At 37.5% G+C, this 23,289-nt stretch overlaps 1 protein-coding gene and 1 long non-coding RNA gene across 2 annotated transcripts; one reads left to right on the forward strand and one right to left on the reverse strand.

Moving 5' to 3' along the window:
• Positions 1-992: 992 nt before the first annotated feature.
• On the forward strand, positions 993-15,090 carry LOC149012860 (uncharacterized). Its single transcript, XR_016174130.1, has 2 exons — positions 993-1,073; positions 11,935-15,090. It is a non-coding gene; the product is annotated as an uncharacterized LOC149012860 (long non-coding RNA).
• LOC149012861 (tobamovirus multiplication protein 3-like) lies at positions 1,071-20,769 on the reverse strand. Its single transcript, XM_089160160.1, has 11 exons — positions 20,249-20,769; positions 19,077-19,167; positions 18,938-18,990; positions 18,739-18,831; positions 18,558-18,629; positions 6,300-6,372; positions 6,175-6,220; positions 2,991-3,054; positions 2,859-2,912; positions 2,550-2,627; positions 1,071-1,761 (listed from the first exon to the last, which is right to left on the reverse strand). Exons 1-11 carry the CDS (start codon positions 20,399-20,401, stop codon positions 1,669-1,671), a joined length of 870 nt encoding a protein of 289 aa, XP_089016286.1. The 5' UTR covers positions 20,402-20,769; the 3' UTR covers positions 1,071-1,668.
• Between the last annotated feature and the right edge of the window lie 2,520 nt (positions 20,770-23,289).

Genomic DNA, 23,289 nt, shown 5'->3' on the forward strand with positions numbered 1-23,289 from the left:
AGTGGGAATACAATTAGTCCAGAATCCACTTCAGGGTCTCCTTATTTTCAGTGTGATGAGCCAAGTGTTGAAGACCTCAGGTATGGCTCCTTGGCTTGTAACAACACATATGGAACATGTGCTTTAATGTAAGATCCTGATTTGCCTGGGTTGGCATATATATACGAAAATCTTTCATTTTTATTTATGGATGGAAAACTCAGATTGAACTAGAGCAAAGGATAGATGTGCTATACAGAATAAGTTGCGGCATGTACAAGTTGATGCAGCCTTTGAAGATTTGGGAGTAATGCTTAGTAATGAAGCTGGGCAAGGAAGTGTGGGTGTTCTTACAGATAGGTTATCATGAATTAGTCTTCTCCCCGCGGGGGTCGGGCCCGACTCCGCCACAAAAACGGGCCCCGGGAAAAGTTCACCGGGTTCTTGGGCGGCGTCGCGGGTCACTGATCCGGACTCGTTATCAATTGATCTGTTTGTGTTAAAGCTCTTGAAAGATGTAATCAAGATTGTTTTGAATTAGTGTGTTTTTTTCCTTCTCTTAATGCGAAATACGGTTTTGGACACTGTTTGTACGGAAGCCTTTGATGTTTAACACCATTAAAACTTTTTTTTTGTCACAAATAAAATTCTCAAGTTGACCCTTTTTTTAGTTTTTGTCATTTTTTAAAGTGAAATTTTGTGAAATTACATTAAAAACAAGCAGAGCAAGAGGAACCCTTTTGGAGGTTCCACCAACATCTGGGGAAATTAGAGATCAAAAAGTCATTGCGAGATTCAACTGTAATTGCATGAGAATGTCCAAGTTTTTTCTTATAAAAATAACGAAAACCTACCATTCAAACGCATTGAGAGACCGTTAGATAATTCGAGACTGTTAGAAATACAGAGAACACAATCAACCAATATATTTCCTGAACCCACTTGCTCAGATCTTAAACGAAGTCTCAATCCTTTTTGGTTTCTTAAAATTGCATAGAAATTTAGCAGTGAGAAGGATCTGCAAAGCTAGAGAGCGCAAGAGATTGTGAAGCTTACTCTTAACAGGCTTCTCTACCCGTAGCTTCGAGCAGCAAGTAAGTACCTTCATGCCTATCCCAGATCTGCAAAACCCATCTGATTATCCCTTCTCCTTCCCTTTTTTCAAGCTAGATCAGTTCTATAGTGATATTATCTTTGAATAGACTAGAAAGATTTTCTTTTTTACTTTCTCCTGGTTCTCAGGATGTCTGGAGTTGCAAAAACAATATATTCAAAATATTGAAGCAACAGTAATCACTATGATGTGTAAAAATGCGGTTTTTGAATAGGAATACATCCCCTCCTGCTTGATATCATTGTATTGAAAAATATATCGAACCAATACAACAAGCCATCCACTATAAAAACAATATAAATCAAACCAAGCAAAAGGAAGAGTCAAGTGGATCACAAAAATTCACAATCCTCGCATGAAGATGTCTGCATTTCAATAATCTACAACACTTACCTGTAACAGACCCCTGTTTTAGATGCTAAAAGATGAGCGTATAAGAAAAGTGGAGAAACCATGTCCTGCTACCCTTTGGTCGCACACCTATTTGTAGGGCAGATTGCTTTTTCAAAACCAAGCTATCCATTAGTCCCTGCTTCACAGATCTCCAAGATATCAAATGATGACTTCAAATTCTCTCATCGAATAGGGTGATACTGCGTGAGACTTCGTTTGGGTGGCAGCTTCCTCAGTATGAAAAGAACCATTATAGAGGGTATAATTTCCACCAACTGTAGATTTTTACGAGGGGCAAAAAAGGAGAAAAGAACAACTGTTCAGATCCTGAAAGGAGACTGAAATTGCACAAGAAAAAGATCATAACTATAATCTATAAAGAGGGCACCAGTAGTAAAAAAGACTCAAAAAGTAGAAAACATTCTTCAAGGAGGATAAATAATGCAGCTGAACGTTCCATCAATTATGAATGGTACAACCAAAGCATTTTGAGAAGACGGGATGGATATAGGTCATAGGCGCATGTCGAAAAATGAATAAGTTGGAACAACCTACTACTGGAAAAACTAAAATATGAGATGCTTGTCATTGAACAACCAATTTCCTATACAGTTGAATCAGCCATTGTGAAGGGCATGCCTATAATTCTATTTACTACAAAAATGAAAATTACAAGAGAAAAAAAGAAAATCAAGCAAAAGAAACTACACCAAAAGTTAGGGGGGAAAAAGAAAAAAGAACAAGAGTCAGCGTGGGATGAGAGGATCTCAAAAACCCAATGACAGAGGGAGTACCCAAAACCTGAGGTCTTTTGGCCCACCAAAACTGTCAGCTCCATTATTTTTCAAGTGAACACATCCAAATGTTCACTGCTTTATAGTTCAAGGATATTTCATACTACCGAAGGTATGCGTTACAAATCTATAAAGTTGAACATGATAAGTTTGCAACTAGTTGATGCGCTACCTTAACTGTTAGAAGTCTTGCTTCCTGAACCTACTTTTCAAACGCTAGATTGACACAATTACATATAACTAGTTGTGCATCGATGAATAAAACTTACCAGGTAGTATATAAAGTTCAAAACTGGATGGTCCAAAACATCAAGATCAGCAGCTTTATCAAATGCATTGAAGCACATCTGTCACATACATAAGTTGCAAGCAACGTGCAAATTAGAGAGAGAACTAAACTGACAACATCTATTGATATGCAGCCATTAGCAGTGGCAACCGAAGCATCAGAGCTGGTTTCAACTACATCAGAAGCATGCTGTCTTTGGAATACCAAAAACCTTTTCTATCATGAAACATTTATCTAGAATGGACAGCATAGCACAAGACAATAGATTGGGGGATGGAGAACAACTAACCATGATACATCTTACTAGGAAACACGAGAAACATATAGCTGTCACGTAGCCAACCTAAACAAGCCAGAAACAAACAATGAATAAGTAGGAAGCATGAAGATGTTTAAGTGCATGTAGATGGTCTAAAACTACCTCTTGTAACTTCTTTCTCCGACCTTTCGATTCAACAGGGAAGCGTTGAAGCATTAGGAAGAGTCTGGCAAAATAAGAAACAAAAAGTTCAACGGCAATCAGTGCAATGCCAGAACCATAAGTAAAATAATCAAGATACCCAATAACAGGATTTTTGTTGGCTATTGAAGTGAATTCTCAGCCCAGCCATGTTAATAAATAGGGAGCTGCTAGACTTGGTCTGCCAGCCCTGATTAGTAAATAGTCTGGACTTGGCCATGGATTGCCAACCTGTGAGCTTGACCAGCTGCACCCAGCAAATTTGTACCCTATAGCCAATTCAATTAACTCTTTTTCATGTTTCTATGGCAAAGGACATGTTCTATTCGATAAGTAAAATTTTCCGATCTCCGTATGAATCTGCTATGCCAATGACCTGTCAAACGACACATGGCTCAGATCCCCATAGTGCAGTGGAAGCAACATATCAACCCTCTATTGACCTACTGCACCGCTAAGATTCCATTACCACATGTAGAAAGTTGAGATAGCAATCCCTGCACTTCTCATTTTAATCTTCAGTGCAGACCACCAAAACCCACCTTATGAACTGCCTGTTGCACAAGGACTTGAGCTTAAACTGCCAAAACCCCACCCAACTGTAACCCAACCCTTTAAAGGACAGCAGAATAATCATATAAAATATGGAATGTTACGGAGTTAAATTGTACAATCAAGACCATTCAGAGATCCAAACTGTCAGCCAGATTATTTCTGGCAAAACCCCCCAAGCCTGTAGCACATGTCAAACTCTTTAACCAATTTAATGAAACAAATTATATAGATATATTGTATAGATCTAAGCAAGTTAAACAGGACATGACCATCTCCACAACAGCCACACAACAATGGAAAATCACAGACCAGAAACCACATCTTTAACATCCTCGATCAAGAGCCATTCATCAAGGCATCTTTATCAATCACAGTGGTGTCAGGCTAGAGTGTATCTTATCATAAGAACCTAGAATCTGTATGTACCATGTCAATGGTTAACATCACATGATGCAACCCTTTGCGGAAGCCTTGAAAGCCTGCAGTAGATAACAGCATTCCTTTAACAAGGAAAAGGGATCGTTGACGACTGCCAGCCTAAGATTTGAGCAGCATGAAGAAATGATGTAGCCTTCTGACCATTAGGTAGGTACAGGACCTTGGATTGGCCCATCTCAACATTCATGGCCCAACTCAACAATCTAGAGCTTTCTTATCTTCTTATATTTATTTTATTTTTTATTATTATCATTTATTTTAAATTTCCTCCAATAATTCCTCATAGTCTCATACTTAATAGTGAATAGATTTTCTCCATAGAATCTTTCCATGACATTTATCCAAGGCTGGAATCAGTGATTTCATGATCGTTCTATGCAGCCCATCACAAAGCATAAAAAAACATATTACATAAGCAAGGTTCCAGTTCTTGATATCTAGGCTGGTTTCAGTCTCCCCCAAAAAATAATAAATAAATAAAATAAGACTGCTGATTTGTCTCAATAAGTTGGCAAGATCTAGGCCAAATTAGTGAATGTTTATGTCAGATCTCAGTCCTTGGGTTTGGTTCCCATATGACCTAATCAGGTCATGAAACACACGTGGCATACAAATGGTGGAACTCATAGGTTTTCTAAAGTCAAACTCAAAATGGTAGTTTCTAAAGTATATATTTTGAGTCAAGACTGAATTATATACGCCAACTCAAGGTTGTCAACACGACCAAAGCGGTTGGGGGCACCGCCTAGGCGATTAGGCGACAAAGCAGTGCCTAGGCGGCCAAAGCGGTTGGATCAAAATTTTTCAATACGACTATTTTCTATTATAAGATAAACAAACATTCAAGAATCATTCATCTAAAAAAAACAAGCATTCAAGAATCATGATTATGAAAGATTATTAAAAAAAGAACACAAATATAAGTTCATCTCATCAAGCATCATAACATATGACTATAAATTATATCAAATTATAAGTATGAAAATGAAAGTAGTAATTTACATTTTTACTTAACCCTATGATGGTGTGATGCCAAATAAAGGCCTTATCTATTTAATGACTCATTGATTCCCAATTCCAAAATGGCTAACAATTAAGTTTGTATACAGCTTTGTAGAATAAAATTTGATTTTTAAAAAGATCAAGAAAAAATATTATCATGTACAAAATGTCAAAAAGGTGACTGTTTTAGTGTCTAGGCGGCAATAAGGTGCACAAGGTGACAAAGTAATAGCAATTAGGTGAACAATCGGCAAAAAAATTGCATGTTAACAAAGAGGTTCAAAACAAGGCGGACACTTTGACAACCATGATGCCAACAACTAGAAAGCACAAACCCTTATTACTTATGTTCATCCTTATATTGAAGAAGTGTCAACCTTTCAGGCTCATATCTCCCAAAGGTTGTTCTTGAGTGTCAAACCCAAGTGTTCCAAACCTTTTCGGTAAGGTTTGGAGCAAATAAGTGACAGCTGTTTTCTTGAGAAATTGGCGAAACCATTAGGATTCACTGAAGGTCAAATTTTTTGACTCAAAAGACTGAAACGTATTTATGTAACTAGCTTCATGAATTTCAAGCAGGATACCAAAATATAAGCTGAGATTATCAGCAGGATAACTTCAGCTGAGAAGATGTATTATTATTTCACACCATATCTCGACTCAACACAAGTCAAAACCAAGGAAACTATCAAGATCTCATCAGACCTCAAACACTTGACATGACTCATGGATAAATGGTGCATTGGATAAGATGCCCAGGAATACTTGAGAACCAACCAACCAACTTGAAAGATACCATGACCATCACTGAAGCCTATCTAGATAGGGTTGTACTTCTGTCAATGAAAAAAAAATGCATCATCTGTAGTCTTGAAATCCCAACTTCTATCCTTGACTCTCACTATGAGCACATTTGCAAGCCAACCACCAGGACAATAAGCCAATTGACGTGCTTTATAGAATGATGCAGATTAGGTTACACATGTTTGGGTGTCTATCTCAAGAATGTAAAGGTAAATGCCCACTGCATGCATAGGAAAGCTCATTTCTCAAAGGGTGTTTGTGAAATTTAAATAAAGGAAGAATCTATACATGTTATATATTCTAGCACAGTAAGAGCAATTAAGAGTCCAAGAAATAAAGTTCTTACCTCCCTCCATAAAGAAGAAACCCAAGGGCTGCAAAAAATGAGACACCTGCATAACAGATATTAACATGTTAGATTAGACTTAAGCAACAATTGATTAATAAATCTCCATAGAAATACTGCATGACCTGCAAAGAAGATCTTGGACAGAACGAGTACAGCTGAGAATGGCTTCCACCACAAAATTATCCACAACACTATCTGTAGAAATTCAAACAAAAAGGGTCAACAAAGGTAATCTACTTCAAACAATAACAGAAACAGACACAACACCACAGATCTTTTCCTTATTTTTCACAAGAATTAAAACCCTGCTTGAAACAAAATCACACCACTAAATATGAAACCATAATGGCCAAAATATACCATCAAAATGTGGTCCACTTTGGTAAAACTAAAATGTTAAAGACACCTCAATTCACATACTATTTGTTTCAGCAAGTATCGAAACCGAAATATTTTAACTGAGAATTCAAACTATGATAGTTAATAGACGTGTCTGCGCGACACACTAATTCCTATCAAGTTAGGATAATGAATAACAAAAATCATTTTCATAAAATAAAAAACAGCACCAATGTTCAAGCATGTAATCAAAACCCATAACTCCACCTGTAATACATAATCTTATCCTAGGATGCAAGTCTGGCCCAAAAGAAGCCCAAGACTTTCAGGACACAAACTGGGCTTTTAATCCCACTGATGGGGCCAGAGTTGAAACTTCCCTAGCCTCTTTATACATGCATAAAAATATCTATAAATGTAGGTCAACATTAATATTATTTTCCTATTGTGTAAAAAAGAATAACAAATAATGATAAAGATAGAGCAAATCCCAGAGCAGTCCCCTAAGTTCAGCAGGGCTGGGCCTGCATCGAGCCCTGGAATGGCAAATCAGGCTATAAGCCACCTCTAATTTCTCTTTTAAGTGCTCTCCATGCAGAAGATCCCAAAAGCCAAACTGAATGGCCAGGACTTGTATTTTTAAGCATACAGTCACTTAGTATAGGAGTAGAATTATGATTTCATTAACTTATTAGTTTTGACTCTTTAATGGTGATGGGTTATTGGAGACATGTTATTCTAATTTTTAAGTAAGTAATTGTTGGAATTCTTGTATTCTTGTAAGGATTCTATGATTAGAAGTTTTATGGTCAATGCCTTCTTATTCTTCAGTCTATGCAAGAAAAAAAAAATTTGTAATCCTCATTTGAGTGTTGAACAGAAAAGGATTTGAAGCTTTGCTGGTGGATGTAGCCAACAATAGTGTTAAGTTGTGACCCGAATTCTTGTACCCAATTAGGAAGATGGACCGACATATTTTGGTGGCGACTCAAATGACTCGTTTTGGAGATTTGTGGTTGAAACGGAGGGCTCGGGCCTAAGCTTTGAGCCTACAACTAATCTTAGTCTATGGAGGGGGTGCGGAGTCGTAGCCTCAACGGTACAATACAGTACAGTACGATCTGACCCGATGGGTCAACCCTTTTACCTAATTGGATTCCATATATATGCATCTTATGTTCGCCTACCACATTATTGACAAATTGGGGATTTTCGATTAGGATTTTGAGTGAGAGTTCTTGTAACACCATTCTTGGCAATTGGTTGTGAGCATGGTATAAATTTTGGTCAAAATTACCGAAATTTCGACCAAAATATCCGCAAAAATGAAAACGAAACGAAACTCCAAGAATTTCCTTAAAGTCCAAAGTTTCGACCAAAATTTCGCAGGTTTCAAAACTAAAACTTGTTTTTCCTTGGTTTTTGTTGATTTCTATCCCATTTTCACCTAATTTCCACAACTACTTTGCCTTCAAACACATCTTTTGCTCCTCTTTTGCCTTCAAACACCTTTTAAGCCACAAACGCTATTCATGGGCCTAAGCCCAAACTACAAAGGAAACTCATCAGCAATAGAATGTGAAGCATGAGCCATATCTAACAGTTCCAAACTTCCCTTTTTTTTAAGCAAATTGCATTGGCACCCCAAAATGGAGGCTTTAAGCACTGACACCCCACTTTTTGTTTGAAAAACACATAGGTCCTATCTATTAGAATGGTTAGTTATATTATCGCAAAAACTATTATACTCTTCCAAGAAATCGAAAGATGAGACAAAAGATTCCTATAGAGATTGAAAGATAGCTTTACTATTCTACCTGCTTACCAGCACCAACATGAGGAGGAATGAATGGGAGGACACATTCATTACATGCTTATCTACCAAATCATTCCCCACTCGCCCACTCATGCCCATTTCCATCCACGCTGATTTACCACCTAATTCCGACAATTGCTATACCCAATTGGATTCCTGACTCCACCTTATTCTCATTTACCAAAAGAAAAATCTTCCACCTATGAAGGTTATTAATGAAGATATTGTTGTTTGGATTTTTTTTTAGTTTTTTCCCTCAGATTTTGGTAAGGGCATTTTTGGAATTAAAGAAAAATAAACAGTGGGTTAACTGTTTTACTAACAGAATGGACTTATGTGTTTAATGAATTGGGGTGTCTGTGTTTTTCAAACAAAAAATGGGGTGTCAGTGCTTTAAAGCCTCCATAGTTGTGAGATCTCCTTTTGTTCTTCTTCCACATAGTGAAAAACCTTTTCCTCTACGCCCATGGAAGTAGCACACCACATTGGTGTGTGAACCACGATTAAATCTCTGTGTCTTTTCATTCTGTTTCTATTTTGATTTGCTATTTTGTGGTGTTTGTTTTAACAAATAGCCTTGCAACTTGCGTGAGGCTAGATTATTTCTCTCCTGATCTCTTATGTGTTTTTATTTATTCTCCATTATGTTCTTCCATCAATCTCCTTATTATCTACCTCTCTCTCAATCATCAACTTTTGTTTCTAGTCTGAACTCTGAAGTCCTATTTCAGATTAGTGTCAATCTTCTCTACTTCTCTCATTAATAGCTACCAGGTATCAATCTAATTCTGGCAGTTATATTGAAGTTCAAATTAATTATTTACAATAATCTGACACCTCTACCCTGTCTTAACTTATTCTCGGTCAGTCTAATCACCTCTTAATAGTAGAGGTAGAAAGTGTTAATTTCCAGTTTATCCAGGTGACATTCTAGATCAAACTTCCTGGGACTTAATTTAGTAATCTGGTTACCAAATATCCAATTTCCAGTTTATCCAGGTGACATTCTAGATCAAACTTCCTGGGACTTAATTTAGTAATCTGGCTACCAAATATCAAGTTTCTATTCTTAGCTTCTAAGCTCTGGTTTATATTGACTTCTGTGTTCTTACTTTAACTCACTTCTTCAATGGGTGCTGCTTGGAAGAGATGGTTGTGGTGTATCAGCACCTCAGTTGGTCAGAGGATCTCAAATACATTTGAGTCTTGCTTGATCCTGAACCTAAAGGAGATATTTAAGGAATCTAGTAGGGCAGGTTGGGGAAGGGTGAAGAATTTGATGGAGGGAAAAGCTGAATAACTCTCACAATGCTAAGCAATACTCAAAACCATAATCTCATAAATATATTCATTTTGAATACTAGATACCCTGAAACATTATAGAAACACAAAGATAGGATCCTACATTGAAAAGGAAAGGCCAACCAAGCCTTAAACCTGTTAGACACTCTAAACTCACTAGGAAACTGAAATGCACTCAAAACAAAGTCCTAATCTAGCCCCACAAAAGACTTAATAAGAAAGCATTCCCCAAGCCAAAAAGTGGATATCCTGAAACCATGGTTGGAGTACTCTCAAGATCTCATGTCTCGCTTTTTACATTTAGCAATACGACACAATGTGCTTATAGCACATAGGGTCTCAATTCTCAACTCTCAAGTTGGAAAATTGATGATTGAATTATCACTGAAGCTTTGTAATTTGAACTATGAACATGTGCAATGTATTAAACTAGATTGAATTTTGATTCTGAGCATTGAAGTACGAGTATTGGCGTGTACAGCAGGCCATTTCAAGGTCTCACTTCAGCATGGTGGTTTCCCACTCGGGCTCCGAAGTGGAACTCACATTTACACTAGCTTTTTTCATAAGCCTGAGGTCACTGGTAGTAGGAAGGGCTAAAATAGGCTGGAGAGCAAGTTTCAGCTCAAAATGACCCCTATTGCTCCTTGTGTTGACTCCTGAGTTTTTTTTTTTTTTTTTTTTTTTTTTGCGGGTTTGGGGGGGATCCCAATAACTTGGTGAGATCTCAAGCCAACTCTCTTTCTTCAGTTGGCTAGATGGGCCCTGATATTGAGATCCTGAACCATGCCTAAAACAACTAAATTGAAACACTGGTTCAACCCAGCAAAACAATTGAATTTACCACCCAGAAAAAACCATCTAAGGGAAATAAAAGTACATAACTCCTATTTTATGCCCTTAAAAATTACTTGCTAGAATAAAAACTTTCTGATCAAACCCATCATATATAGAACCCAGCCAAGATTTACTCTCATGGGCTGGAGTTCAATGAGCAGGAATTGACCTTTGGGAAATTATATTATAAGTTTTCTTTTTTCTTTTTTTCCCCCCCTTCTTCTTTTTAATTTATTTTTATTTTCATTTTAATGGGCGGAATTTATTAGCCCATTAAGTGGGATAAAGTTAGTACATGGGATTAGTAAATAAGTCTTACCATTTTGATAAGATCAGTACATAGGCTTCTGTTTCGAGTCTATTTACTTTACTAAGTGTGCTACATGATTAGGAGTCCCTTTATGAGTTGATTAAAAGTTACCTAATTATATAAGAATACTTAATTAGTAGACAGACTTCTGTTTACTTTATTGTGTTACAGTAAATAGGAGTCCCTTTATGAGTTGATTAAGGGACTTTAGGAAGTCTTTATACATGTAATACACCCTCACCTTTTAGAAACAAGTTTTATTAAAAGCTGTTCTTTTTCCTCCCAAGAAAAATAATATCATCTTTTCCACTCCCCATCTATCGGTTTGATTGAGAACACAGCAACTTTCCTTACACCAGATCTGATCACATCTTTGATCATTGGGACCACTGGCATCTGAGTTCCAAAATCTAGTATCTTCAGACTGAATTGCTTATCAGCTAGATCCCTTCACATATAAGCAATTTTTTGAATAAATGTTGGAAGGAACACCATATCTTCATGCACTTACTGACACATCTTGGAACAAATCACAACATTACACCAGTAACTAAAAGGAAATAGCAATAACAACCTAAAAACACCAATAGTGAAATTACTAATTAGCATGCAAAGTATCAGTATATGAGACAGACTTAAAAAATAACCCTCATGAAAGTTCAAGCCGTGCTGACCTTCGCATTCCCCAAAAACCACCTTTCCCAATTTAAAACCCCCCACCCAGCCCCACCTCCCAAAAGAGGAAAAAAAAAGGTTTCCTAAAGATCCACAGAAATGGTTCAGAATCTTCGGATGAACCAAACATCATTCAGTTGTAACCAACCAACATAAGCATATCATGCTATTGTTTATGATTTACAACCTACTGACCTAGATAAACCTAAAATAGCAAACTAATACAATCCGCCAAATATAATTATTGAAGGGTAAATTACACACCCCCCCTAGTACTAGATGCAACATAATGTCACTCCCACCTTTTGAAAAAAGCTCCATGTACCACCCCTACTTGTATGTAATAAGTAATAACATCAGGTTAGTCCACTCCATTAGTTGATTCCTGTTAAGTGATGATGCCATCAAGTTGTATTTCACTAAATGGCCAAGCTACCTTTGAGACAAGGCAAACTTACTATTTTATTTTCTTAACCAGGTAGTGGAACTCACCGCCTCCTGCTCCAGCCAGCTACCATTTTGCAGTTCAGTTTGGTGTAATAAGTATAACTGTATTTTTTTCTCAGCCATATTCTTATGATTATGATGATGACACTGCAATGATAAGACAGTCAAGGGTGAATTTTGGGTTTGGCTGCTGGGATTATCTGGGGAACAGTTTTTGCAACATGGAATGGTGTGTAATGTGAACACAAGGACCCTCCTGGCCGAAAGCTCAAGTGGGGGTTGGCCGAACCCCTTTTGAGGTGAATTTTGGAAAATTTAGCCTTTTTATTCTGGAATTAATCCTATAATTTCAGAATTCTAGTTGAGTCTAATTTTGCAATTTGAGTTGAGTTTGGTTATGTTTGGAGAATTTTATTTTGACTAATTGTTTTGAAAGAGTCCTGAGTGGTAGAAGTCGCATTATTATTACAGGTGTAATTGGATCCTCATCTGTTAAGGAGTTCCAAGTTGAGTCAAAGTCTTTTATTTTCAGGCTATAAATAGCCTATTATTACATTGTAATTTTCAGATTGGATTGATCAATGAATTGAGTGTTTTTGCCAAGAGGTGGCAGGGTTACTTAGAGGGGAACCCTGCAGTTGTCTAATGAAGTATTCTAATCTTCTGCATTCAACCTTCAAGTGCATTCTCACCATTCAAAGCGTTAATCCCATCAAGCATCACCAACATCCAAGTAGAAGACTCCCAACCCCAGTCCCAACCTTCTGCTCCTTGTCCGCAGCCTCCCCACATCTTCCCTTTCCCTGCGCAACCCTAGAGTGCCACTCCCTCCCCATCGTAGCCTCCCCAGCCCCCTCCCCTCTTGTTTACCCCTGCCCCTTCACCCTTCAATCCCATCAAACCCTAGCCTCCCCCTTAAGCATTCAAGGCTTCTCCCCCTTCCCCTTCTTCCTCACGGCAGCAGCAACCCCTTACCTAGAAAACCCCAATTCCCAGCCCCTTTCAAACTCCTTTCACCTCCATTAGGATCATTAGGAAACCCCAGACTCAAGCCCTACCAATATTTTCTGAAATTAAGTCCTATTCCCTAATTTTAGAAAAACATGCACTTCCTCTTCTTCTTGAGATTCTGCAGAATTTTAATTTCTTTGAAAGACCTTATCTCAAGTTCTGAACATATTACAAGTCCAGACCAATCACCTCAGCTCTGACCTACAGTTGCAGCAAGGCCTTCCCCCATCCCTAACCCTAGCCGAGTCCAGCCTAACCCTAATTCTGACTTTTGAATTCAAATTTCAAATCTGGAATTCTGACTGCAATAGGATTCAGATCTGGAATTCAGTTTTTGCAGGCTCTAAATCACCTTAGAAACCCTAAAACCTTCCCCCTTACGCTGGAATTTCCTGGGCAAATCCTAAGTCTAGGAAAATTACAAAAATACCCCTAATCCTAGACCTGGTTTACATTAGTGTGCCTCTCATTGAGAGAAATGTTACATTTCCTGGGCTGACAAGGACACACTAGATGATGGGCAACCATGTTGACCTTTGCTGCAATTGGAGGGTTTTTATATAGCCTTGGAGCAGATGGTTCAGAAGCATAGGAGGAAGCACGACTTCATTAACGGAGTTTCTGGATGAAGCCACCATTTGGGTTTCAAAGGTAACCCCATTTTAGGTGGATGCTTCTTTTCCTGTAGGTATTACCAGATTGATCATAAATCAAACAGAACTGTAGGAAACCAATTTTCTCGCTGATCTTGTTCTAGGCCAATTTTAAGGCGAAAAGGGCTTCTAGAAAAATTCTGAAATGATTTTCTTTCAAACTGGCAACCTGGCAGACACAAATTTGATACTTGAAACCATGGCTTTCATCTTCTATCTTCCTAGATCTTGAGTTTCACCAAAATTTCCACACAAGGTTGCATCTCACACAAAGAGATGTGATGAGTAAACTTGTGACCTACTAAAAGGATATAGATCAAATAGGATTGACTAGAATAAAGACAGCATCCAACAAGACATCTGATGTAATCACAGATCTAGGGTTAAGGGTAAAGCTGTAATTTCACTAGATTTGTTGCTGCCCAGGAAATTTCAGCAATAGGTGGAGGGGATTTTATTTAAAGCAATTCAAGCCTGTTGAGAATGAAATTCAGATCTGAATTCTATTGGATTTCAAATTCAGATTTGAATTTTGAATTTTAGGGCAAACTAGGGTTTCGGCTAGGGTTGGGAGAGGGGCTAAGCTTGCCGTCCTGCAGATCAGACTTGAGTATGTTGCTAATCTACAAGTCAAAAGTTGTTTCAGGGAATGAGGGACTGAGGTTTAAGCAATTAGGTTTTTTCTAAAATTTATAAAATTCTGCAAATCACTTGAAGAAGATGAATGCAGGAAATTATAAACTCCAGAAAATAGGGTTGTTTTGAAGAAACTAAGAGTAGGGATGGTGCCTAAATATTCCTGCTATTCTAATGGTGGGAGGAGAGTGGATTTAAGGGCTGGGATTTGGGATTTCCTAAAGGGACTAGGATATGCTGCTGTGGGGAAGAAGGGAAGGGTGAGAGACCTGCGGCTGCTAGGGTAGACAGGGAAAGGGGCTGGGGAGGTTGTGAGGAATAGGGGAAAGGTTTAAGGGAATCGTGGGACATAGGGGATGTTGTTGATTTGAGGCACCAGCAAGGCAGGGTCTAGGGGAAAGGCGTGCAAGTCAGGAGAGGGGGAAAGCAGACTGCAGTCAGGGGGGAAGGTAGGGGCAGGCTGCTGTACTTGTTTGCTTGGAGATGAATGTTTGGCTGTTGGAAGGCTGCTGTGATGGGATTAGCTGCTGAAGAAGATGAATGCTTGCTATTGATTGAAGACTGCATGCTAGAAACTAGAAGCTCAATAAAAAACTGCAGGGTCCCCCTCTCAGGAACCCTACCACTTCTTGGCAAAAATACCCCGATTCATTAATCAATCCAAGCTGAAAATAACATTACATGAAGAGGCTATTTATAGCTTTAAATAACAAACTCCAACTCTAACTGGGATCCCCTCACTGATAGGGTCACATTACATATTGGACTGGATTCTTATCCAAACACTTATAATGGGAATCAAAAATAACTTTGGAATCTCTCTAACACACTTCAAGTTATCCTTTTAAGCACATGTTAATTAAAGATAACTCTTACCAAAAAAAAAATTTAAGATAACTTAAGACTAAAGCAACCAACTATAAATCAATCTGGACACTTAAGCAAAACCAAACCTGACTCAACTCAACAAACTGGACTCAGCAAATATTTCGGGAAATCCTAAAATTTAATTTCATAAATAAATTAAGGGCAAGAAGGCCCAAAAGACCCCTCTACAAAGGTTTACCCAGCGTAGGGTGGCTTCTTGGAGCCATCCTGGGGGACCAACTTGAGTTTTTGGTCAACAGGGGTCCTTGTGTTCACATCAACATCTTATGCCAAAGGTATGTTCAGCAGGTAAGTGAGACAGAAGCTACAGAAGCATTAAAAAGATACATGTAGGCAAGACAACATTCTTGGATGAGATTAGGGGTGTCAACTTTGGACTAGAGCCAGTAAAAGGACCCCAACCATCCCAGTAAGAACCTGAATCGGCCCACCCAATAGCTTATTGGCACAGATCTGGTCCTAATGATTGGAACCAGTAGAACCAGTTGGCATATGCATAAATTCAAGGAAATTTGCACTCTTTCTTAAATATAAATAGCTAATTACTCTTCAATCTCAAGAATAATCCAAAGGGTTTATATTTATCCAAAAAGAGAATAAACACAGTGACTAACAGCAACATTGTAGGGTTTCATTTGTCTTGGCCGGAGAATTAAGACTCAAAAAATGTGTTTTATAGCAACCTACAAGGTTTGGAACGTCATTTAAAAAAAATAAAAAAAAGAAGAAGAAGAAGAAGAAGAGTAGTTTGTTTGAAAAGCCTTAGAAGTATAAATTCTTGGATAAGTTGGAACCGCTAAGGAAGTAGAACCGGTAGCCAGTGTTTGATGTTAGATTTGGAACCGTAAGCTTATTGGCCCTGTTCTGGTCTTGATGTCATGGAATTAGAATTGCTAAAGAACCATACCAATAGCCCAGAGCCAGACCAGTTGACGCCCCTAGATGAGATGTGAATAGAAGTTTGGAAAGCCATAGGAGACCACAAAGTTTTCTGGTTAACCAAACTATTTAATAGGATTATGATCTCAAGGAAGATGCTAGATGAATGGAGGAGAAGCATTGTAGTCCCAACATACAAGAATAAAAGTAGTAATCAAAGCTACAATAATTATAGATGCATGAAGCTAATAAGTCACACAATGAAGCTTAGGAGAAAATCAACAAAGCACGTGAAAAGGGAGACTTATATCTCAATGAACCAATTTGGCTTATGAGAAGTAAATCTACTACAAAAGTTATCTACCTAATGAGGAGGCTTACAGAAAGATATAGGGATGGAAAAAAAGGGTTTCCATAGGGTTTTCATTAATCTGGAAAAAGCCTATAATCAAGTCCAAGATTTAATCCAATAGGATCCAGTACCGGTATCTACCCAGCTATGATGTATGGATCAGAATGTTGGGCAGTTCAGCAGTGCATATTGAGAAGCTTTGTGTTGCAGATATGAGGGTATTAAGATGGATGTGTGGAAGACTAGCAAAGATAAAGTAAGGAATGAGCGCAGTAGAGAGGTCTTGGGAGTAGCCTTGCATCCTTGATAAATGAAAAACTATGGGAGAGTTGGTTGAGATGGTATGGCCACGTTCAAGGAAGCCCTAAGGAGGCCCCAGTAAAGAGAAGTGATATGATCCAAATTGAAGGAGTTAAAAGAGGTAGAGACAGGCCTAAAATGACCATAGGTGAAGTTGTCATGAAGGATTTACAAAGTTTAGGTCTTATGCTAGCATGACCTCAGATAAAGCCTATAGGAGGGCAAAGATTCATGTACCAGAACCTATGTAGCTGAGATTTTCTTTTTTTGTTGGGCTGTTTGTTACTTCTCTTATTCCCACTTTCCATTTTTTTTTTTTGGTATTAATTTTCCCATTCTCCTACCCGTCTTTGTATTTCTAGTTTTTACACCATTATTTTCAGTTTCTGTTTTGTTTGGATCCATTAAGCCAAACCCATAAGTTGGGAAAAGGCTTAATACTAGTTGTTTGCTGAATCTAGAGTGGTAGGCAAGAAAAGGTCCCCAAAAACATGAATCCGGAGGGAAACTGTGGTAAGAAAAGATCCCCAAAAAGCTGAATCCAGAGGAGAAGCCACAGCACTCTTACGCAGTGGTGCTGGTGGTTAGGGTCCGAGCAAGAAACTGCACAAACTCGTCCACTGCAGTCTTGGCCTTCTTGATGTGCCAATGGATGCCCTTGTTCGGTTGGCCAAAGCTCAATTGGTGGCCAGTGGCATAGTTGTCAAAGCATCCGCCTAGGCGGCAAGGAGGTTTTTCAACCGCCTTGTTTTGAACTGCTTTGTTAACATGCAGTTTTTTTGCCGCTTTTTCACCTAATTGCTACCACTTTGTCGCCTTGTGCACCATATTACCGCCTAGACACCAAAACAGTCACCTTTTTGACATTTTTTACATGATAATATTTTTTTCGATTTTTTTAAAAATTAATTTTATTCTACAAAGTCGTATACGAATTTAATAGTTAGTCATTTTGAAATTGGGAATCAATGAATGATTAAATAGATAAGGCACTTATTTGGCATCACACTATCATAGAGGTAAGTAAGAATGTGAAATTACTACTTTCATTTTGATACTTATAATTTTATATAGTTTATAGTCATATGTTATGATGCTTGATGAGATGAACTTATATTTGTGCTTTTTTTTTAATAATCTTTCATAATTATGATTCTTGAATACTTTTTTTTTAGATGAATGTGATTCTTGAATATTTCTTTAGCATATAATAGAGATTTCTCAGCATAAAAATAGTCATATTGAAAATTTTTGACCCAACTGCTTTGGTCGTCTTATTGCCGCTTAGGCGCCGCTTTGTCACCTAATCGCCTAGGCGGAGCCCCAACCGCTTCGGTCACCTTGACAACTTTGGGCAACGGTATCTCAAATAGGAGTGAAAAGAAGAGGAGAGGAGCCTGAGGGTAGAATCATTAAGAAAATGGGTTATATGAAGGGATACAAATGAGGCCAAAAGAATCATTTATTCTTCTTCTCCCCCCCCCCCTTAAGTTAACACCATTAGTTTTAAAGGTGCGTTTTTTCCCCCTCCAAAAATCCAATAACAGGGAGCACTTTCAAGTTATCCGTTATTTAATTCTCAATAATTACAGCAGAGGAATTTAATATACTTTAAATGACATCATATAATGTACAAGAAGTACTGGTCAACCATATAATTATGTCACTAGAAGATGAATTTCCCATTTCATTTTCATTCTAAAGGAGATAAGGAATGCAATGCCCAGCATAATTACAACCACTGGTAGCTCTCTCCTTTAGCCAATACCAACAAGTTAAAAAGAAATTACAAACAAAATGAAAAGATTTGAAAGATAACACAGTACTTCATAATCCTGAGCACTAGGAAACATAGCATATTTCATTCAAATTTTCACATTACAAGCTTTCCTCTAACCAGGAACACTGATGACCAAAGGAAACACCAGACATTACCTGGATGCTATACACAATAGCATTAACAGTATAGAAAGTTGGCCTCAGCCCATCAGTTGATATTGCACGTGCCTGATGAAGATTAAGAGTCGAAACAAAAAAATAACTCAAAAAATTTTTAAAAATATATAAGTATTAATGTATATAAGCATAAGCTGATTAACTGTATCTAAATTCCAACCTGATAGTATATCTCGGCCCAGAACAGAACTAACAGCGCATATGTTGTGAAGAACGCGAGACTTGGCATATCGAGCAAGATATGTTGGAAAATCTGACAGTAAATCAAACTAAACTATTAGAAACAAACTAACAAGGCAGGCAAACCGCAAATATGATAGTTGTAAAGCTACAAGCCCATGAAAAATAAACTCCCAAACCTCAGGTTTTATTTGTTGCACATTCCAGCGGAACACAAAGACCAACGAACGAACTGTAAACCACAATCATTTACGTTAAAAATGAAAAACACAACATATTTATAAAAGAAAAATTATCAACAAACAAAAAGATACCAACCTGCATTCACCAAGAAGTTAAGAAAGTGAAAAACCTTCTGTGTTGTCCAACCATACTCAGGAACTCTCAATTCTATTCGAATAAGTTGGATCTGCAATACACACACAACTAAGAAAATTAAAGAAAAAAACATATCACTAGATCAATAGTAATTTGACGAAACCATAACCAAATTGCCATAATACACTCAAGAATTTCATCTCATACAGCCACAGTTTAAGTGGAAACACACAAATAGGTACCTTCTATAAAATAGCATGAACAATGTTGAGTACCTTTTTCAAGTAAATTTATATTAAGGGGAACATTTAAATAAGTTTTGGTTCTTTATCTGCCATAAAAACCTACCTATCGAACATCTCTTCCTTCTCTTGGGGTTCGAAGATTCATTCAAATAGTCGAATAATGGTTCACTGGAATAGAAGTACATAAAAGTGGATTTGATTAAATGACCCTCTAACTACTTTGTCTTGTAGATACTCCCATATGAGGTTAATTCACAATGAACTCAGAAATCCTATTTTCTGAGACGTATCCATTTTAAAAAATAACAATACATGAAAATCCCAAAAGTTGAATTTGAACTACTTTTTCATAAAATTCACAAAAACCCAGAAACCGTAGTTTGCATTGAGTTTAATTCATCTGATACACAAACTGAGCCACACATAATGAATTCCTAACGAATCCTAATAATTCCATGTCTTGAGATGTCCTTAGTCCCATCCACCCAAAGCCCTCCATCTCCCAAACACCCCCCCCGGGGGCAACCCCAAAAGGGCAAAGAAAAAAAAAAAAAAAAAAAAAGAAAAAGAGAGAAAAGAGGAGCTAGAAACTAGAATAACAGAATAAAATTCCGAACAAAATTTCCCAAAAGTAAAACTTCTAGTACCCCTTCTCCCTCCAATTTCAAATTTTTTTTTAATAATAATAATAATAATAAATAAAATAAAATAAAATTCCAAGAAAGTAGCTTCAAAAACTGAATAAATCCGTAAGGAACCGTATAACTCTGCCTTCCGGATCATAACCCTACAACCAGGTATAATAATACATGCAAAATCCCAAAAATTGGAACTTTTAACCGTCTTTCCCTCCAATTTGAAAACCTTGAAACGCAACATTCTATTGAAATAAAATCTTATGCTAAACAAACAAAGTCAAATTTTTACCAGAGCAACGAAGCCAACCAAGCCATAAAGTATTGCGAGGGCATGAAAAATTCGATTCTGCCAAAAACTTGAGTTATTGATATCATCCCACCAACTAGAGGCGTCCTTGAGGGCATAGGCCATAACCGCTGATGTTTCATTGATACTTCCCATTGCTTTCTCGCCGGAAAATTCAGGAAAAATAGATTTCCCGGCGATTAAAAAGCGGAAGATTTTCAAGAAGGAAATCTTCAGGGAAAAAATTTCAAAAGCAGAAGGGATTAAAAATTTCAATTTGCACGAGAAAATAGAGCAAATTGATCGGCGAAAATTCAGAGAGATCTGTGGAAGGGTTACAAGTCCCGATTCCAAGTGGATTTACGACGAAAGGCCCAACCGAAACGCAGAGATCCAATTCAAGGGTTTTGATTTGCTTTCAGAAACGGTGTATCACGGTAACCTGCAGCAACTGATAGACACGTTTCGATCGTGCTGGAGATTTTCTTCTGTGGGTGCGTGAAGGTTTCAATTCATGCCAGCTCAATGCCCAGCTTGGGAAATCATACCCGCCACGCCATGCAACGTCAGCTCTCGTGTACTTATTTGACAAGGATCTTGTGGTTCAGGAGTATTTTGTTATATAACATCTGGAGATCTTGTTCGTTGATTTCGACTTAGATAGCAAATTGATTGATTGGACTATCTTCTTAAAACCCTTGCCCTGATCCTAAATAGCCTAATTTGGTTTTGATCCTGATCTTGGCCTTACTCATAAGATGCTATGGAAAGTGAAGTTAGACACCGAACAATGGCATTGTAATAGTTTCCAACATTTTTCTTGATGGTCGCGTTACATAGAGCGTATTTTTAGGAGATTCGAACACTTGACTTTGTAGAATGAGACGTTGATCTTTGTCATTTGAACTACCTTCTGTTGGGTTGTTTGGTTTTTTTTTTTTTTTAATCATTCTTTAACTTAAGATTAATTATTTTTGGCTTAAACTTAACATGCATTTCATGTGTGCAGATTTTTTTTTCCAGCATAAATATTATATTAATATTCATTTTATTTATTTATTTTGCTAAACTAGGTGTTTATTTAAATTTATGACCATGAGAGACTTTACATCCTAAATCATGTAATAATAAAGGGGATTCATATCCTCTGTAATTTCTTTCCCTACAAAACCCTGTAATTCCCACATAGGATTGTGCCATGTGGCATTTAAGTAATCCAATGGTTATTCAATTTAAACTAAATTTGAATTTTATTTAAACCCACCCATAAATTTAAATTTTATTTAAACTCTAGTTTGTTGGGTAACCTTTGGATTACTTAAATGTCAAATGTCACAATCTTATGAGGGAATTACAAGGAATTGCAGGAAAAGGAATTACAAAGGATGTGGACCAATAAATAAAGGGAGGGGGACATTGATGAGAATACATAGTCTGTTGTGTGAGAGCTCTTTGATTACCTAACTGATATGTCACATTGTTCCCTTGTCTATTTTTTATGTGGGACAATGTAATTCCATCAAAAAGTAGTAGTGTGACTTGCATGCTACGCATTTAATGCGCAGCATGTGCAGCGCACGGTCGAGATCGAAATCATGACCGTGAATTCGATCTCGACCGTTCGCTTCACCGTGCTACGCATTTCACTGAAGCACGACCAAAAGTAGAGGCCAACATCCTTGAATCTTGAATAATATTCCTAAGTCTGCCAACAAGGAGATCTGTTTGAGTGTTTCATGAGGTTAGTGACTTCCAGTTATCCCCGACCTTCAGTTATAATATTGCACATGTTTAATTCCTTAGCCCAAATCAACTCCTTTTGAACAGTTAGAACCTCAGCCAAGAGCGCTAAATTAGAGCCTTCCCTGTGAGTTCCTGAGAATTTCTCCACAGCCTGCCTTATGCTCATTATCACTTTTTATGCACAAACCATCCACGTTGAACTTAACCCAACCTTCTTTGGGAGCTTCTCATCCAATCAGATTGTTGAAAAACTCTTTAGAGAAGTTTTCTGTGAACTGCTTTGCCAAGTGAACGATTCCAGCTGATGACTGATGTTTTCTTCCATGTATAACATTGTTGAAGTTCAAACAAAGGAACCACAAGATATTAAATGCAGTAGCAAATTATGACAAAGTAGTCTGTTAGAATTGAGATGTAGCAAAATTTCTTCAACCTGTGCTTTTAAAGAGGTATTATGCTTCCATAAAGGAGTAACTAATCTCCAAACTTGAGAAGCAAAGCCGCAATGAAGAAAGACATATATGCTTGGCTGAAATAATTTGTGAATGACAAAAAAAGGGTAGACATCAGAGATTTTACACCCTCGTTGTTTGAGAAGATTTGGTACTGTAGATACCTTCCCTAGAAGAATCTTCCAAAGGAAATGAAGCACCTTAGGAGCTAGTTTCAAATGCCAAAGTCTCAACTAGATTATCGATTCTCCTTCGTTTTGTGCAGTAAGACCTAACCTGTATGCTAAAGCGACTGAGAATTCTCCTGAAGAGGTAAGAGACCAAATGACTTTCTCTTCCAAATCAAATTGAGGGAGAAGGATATTAATAATTCTTGCTACTATTTCTGATGGCCACCATTCCTTCAATTTTTCAACATTTCAAGTTTGATTCGGTTGATCAATGAAGTAATAGACAGATTTAGGTGCATTAACTGAGAGAGGTAAAAAAGCATTTCGAATATTGAAATCTGGAATCCATTGATCATACCAAGGATGGATTGATTTACCATTATTACCAATGAGGTGTAAGAGACCTTGTTTCATATAATCTCTAGCTTTTATAAAGATTTCCAACCCAAAGAAGAATCAGCTTTCAGTACTGTTGCATGTAGAAAGTTGCAGTACTTAAAAGTAATCTGCCTTCATTAATCTTCCCAAAAGAGATTGATTGGGAGTGAGGAGCTCCCAAGCCTTCCAAGACAGAAGGGCTAGGTTCATTAGTTCCATTGACTTGATGTTGAGGCCTCCATACCTTTTTGTCTTGCAAATTTCTTTCCAGCTTATAGTATGAACCAAAGACTTTTTCTCT

Source organism: Hakea prostrata, chromosome 6 (assembly GCF_041222555.1).
Source record: "Hakea prostrata isolate BN-2017 chromosome 6, UWA_Hpros_2, whole genome shotgun sequence".
Classification (NCBI taxonomy): Eukaryota; Viridiplantae; Streptophyta; class Magnoliopsida; order Proteales; family Proteaceae; genus Hakea; species Hakea prostrata.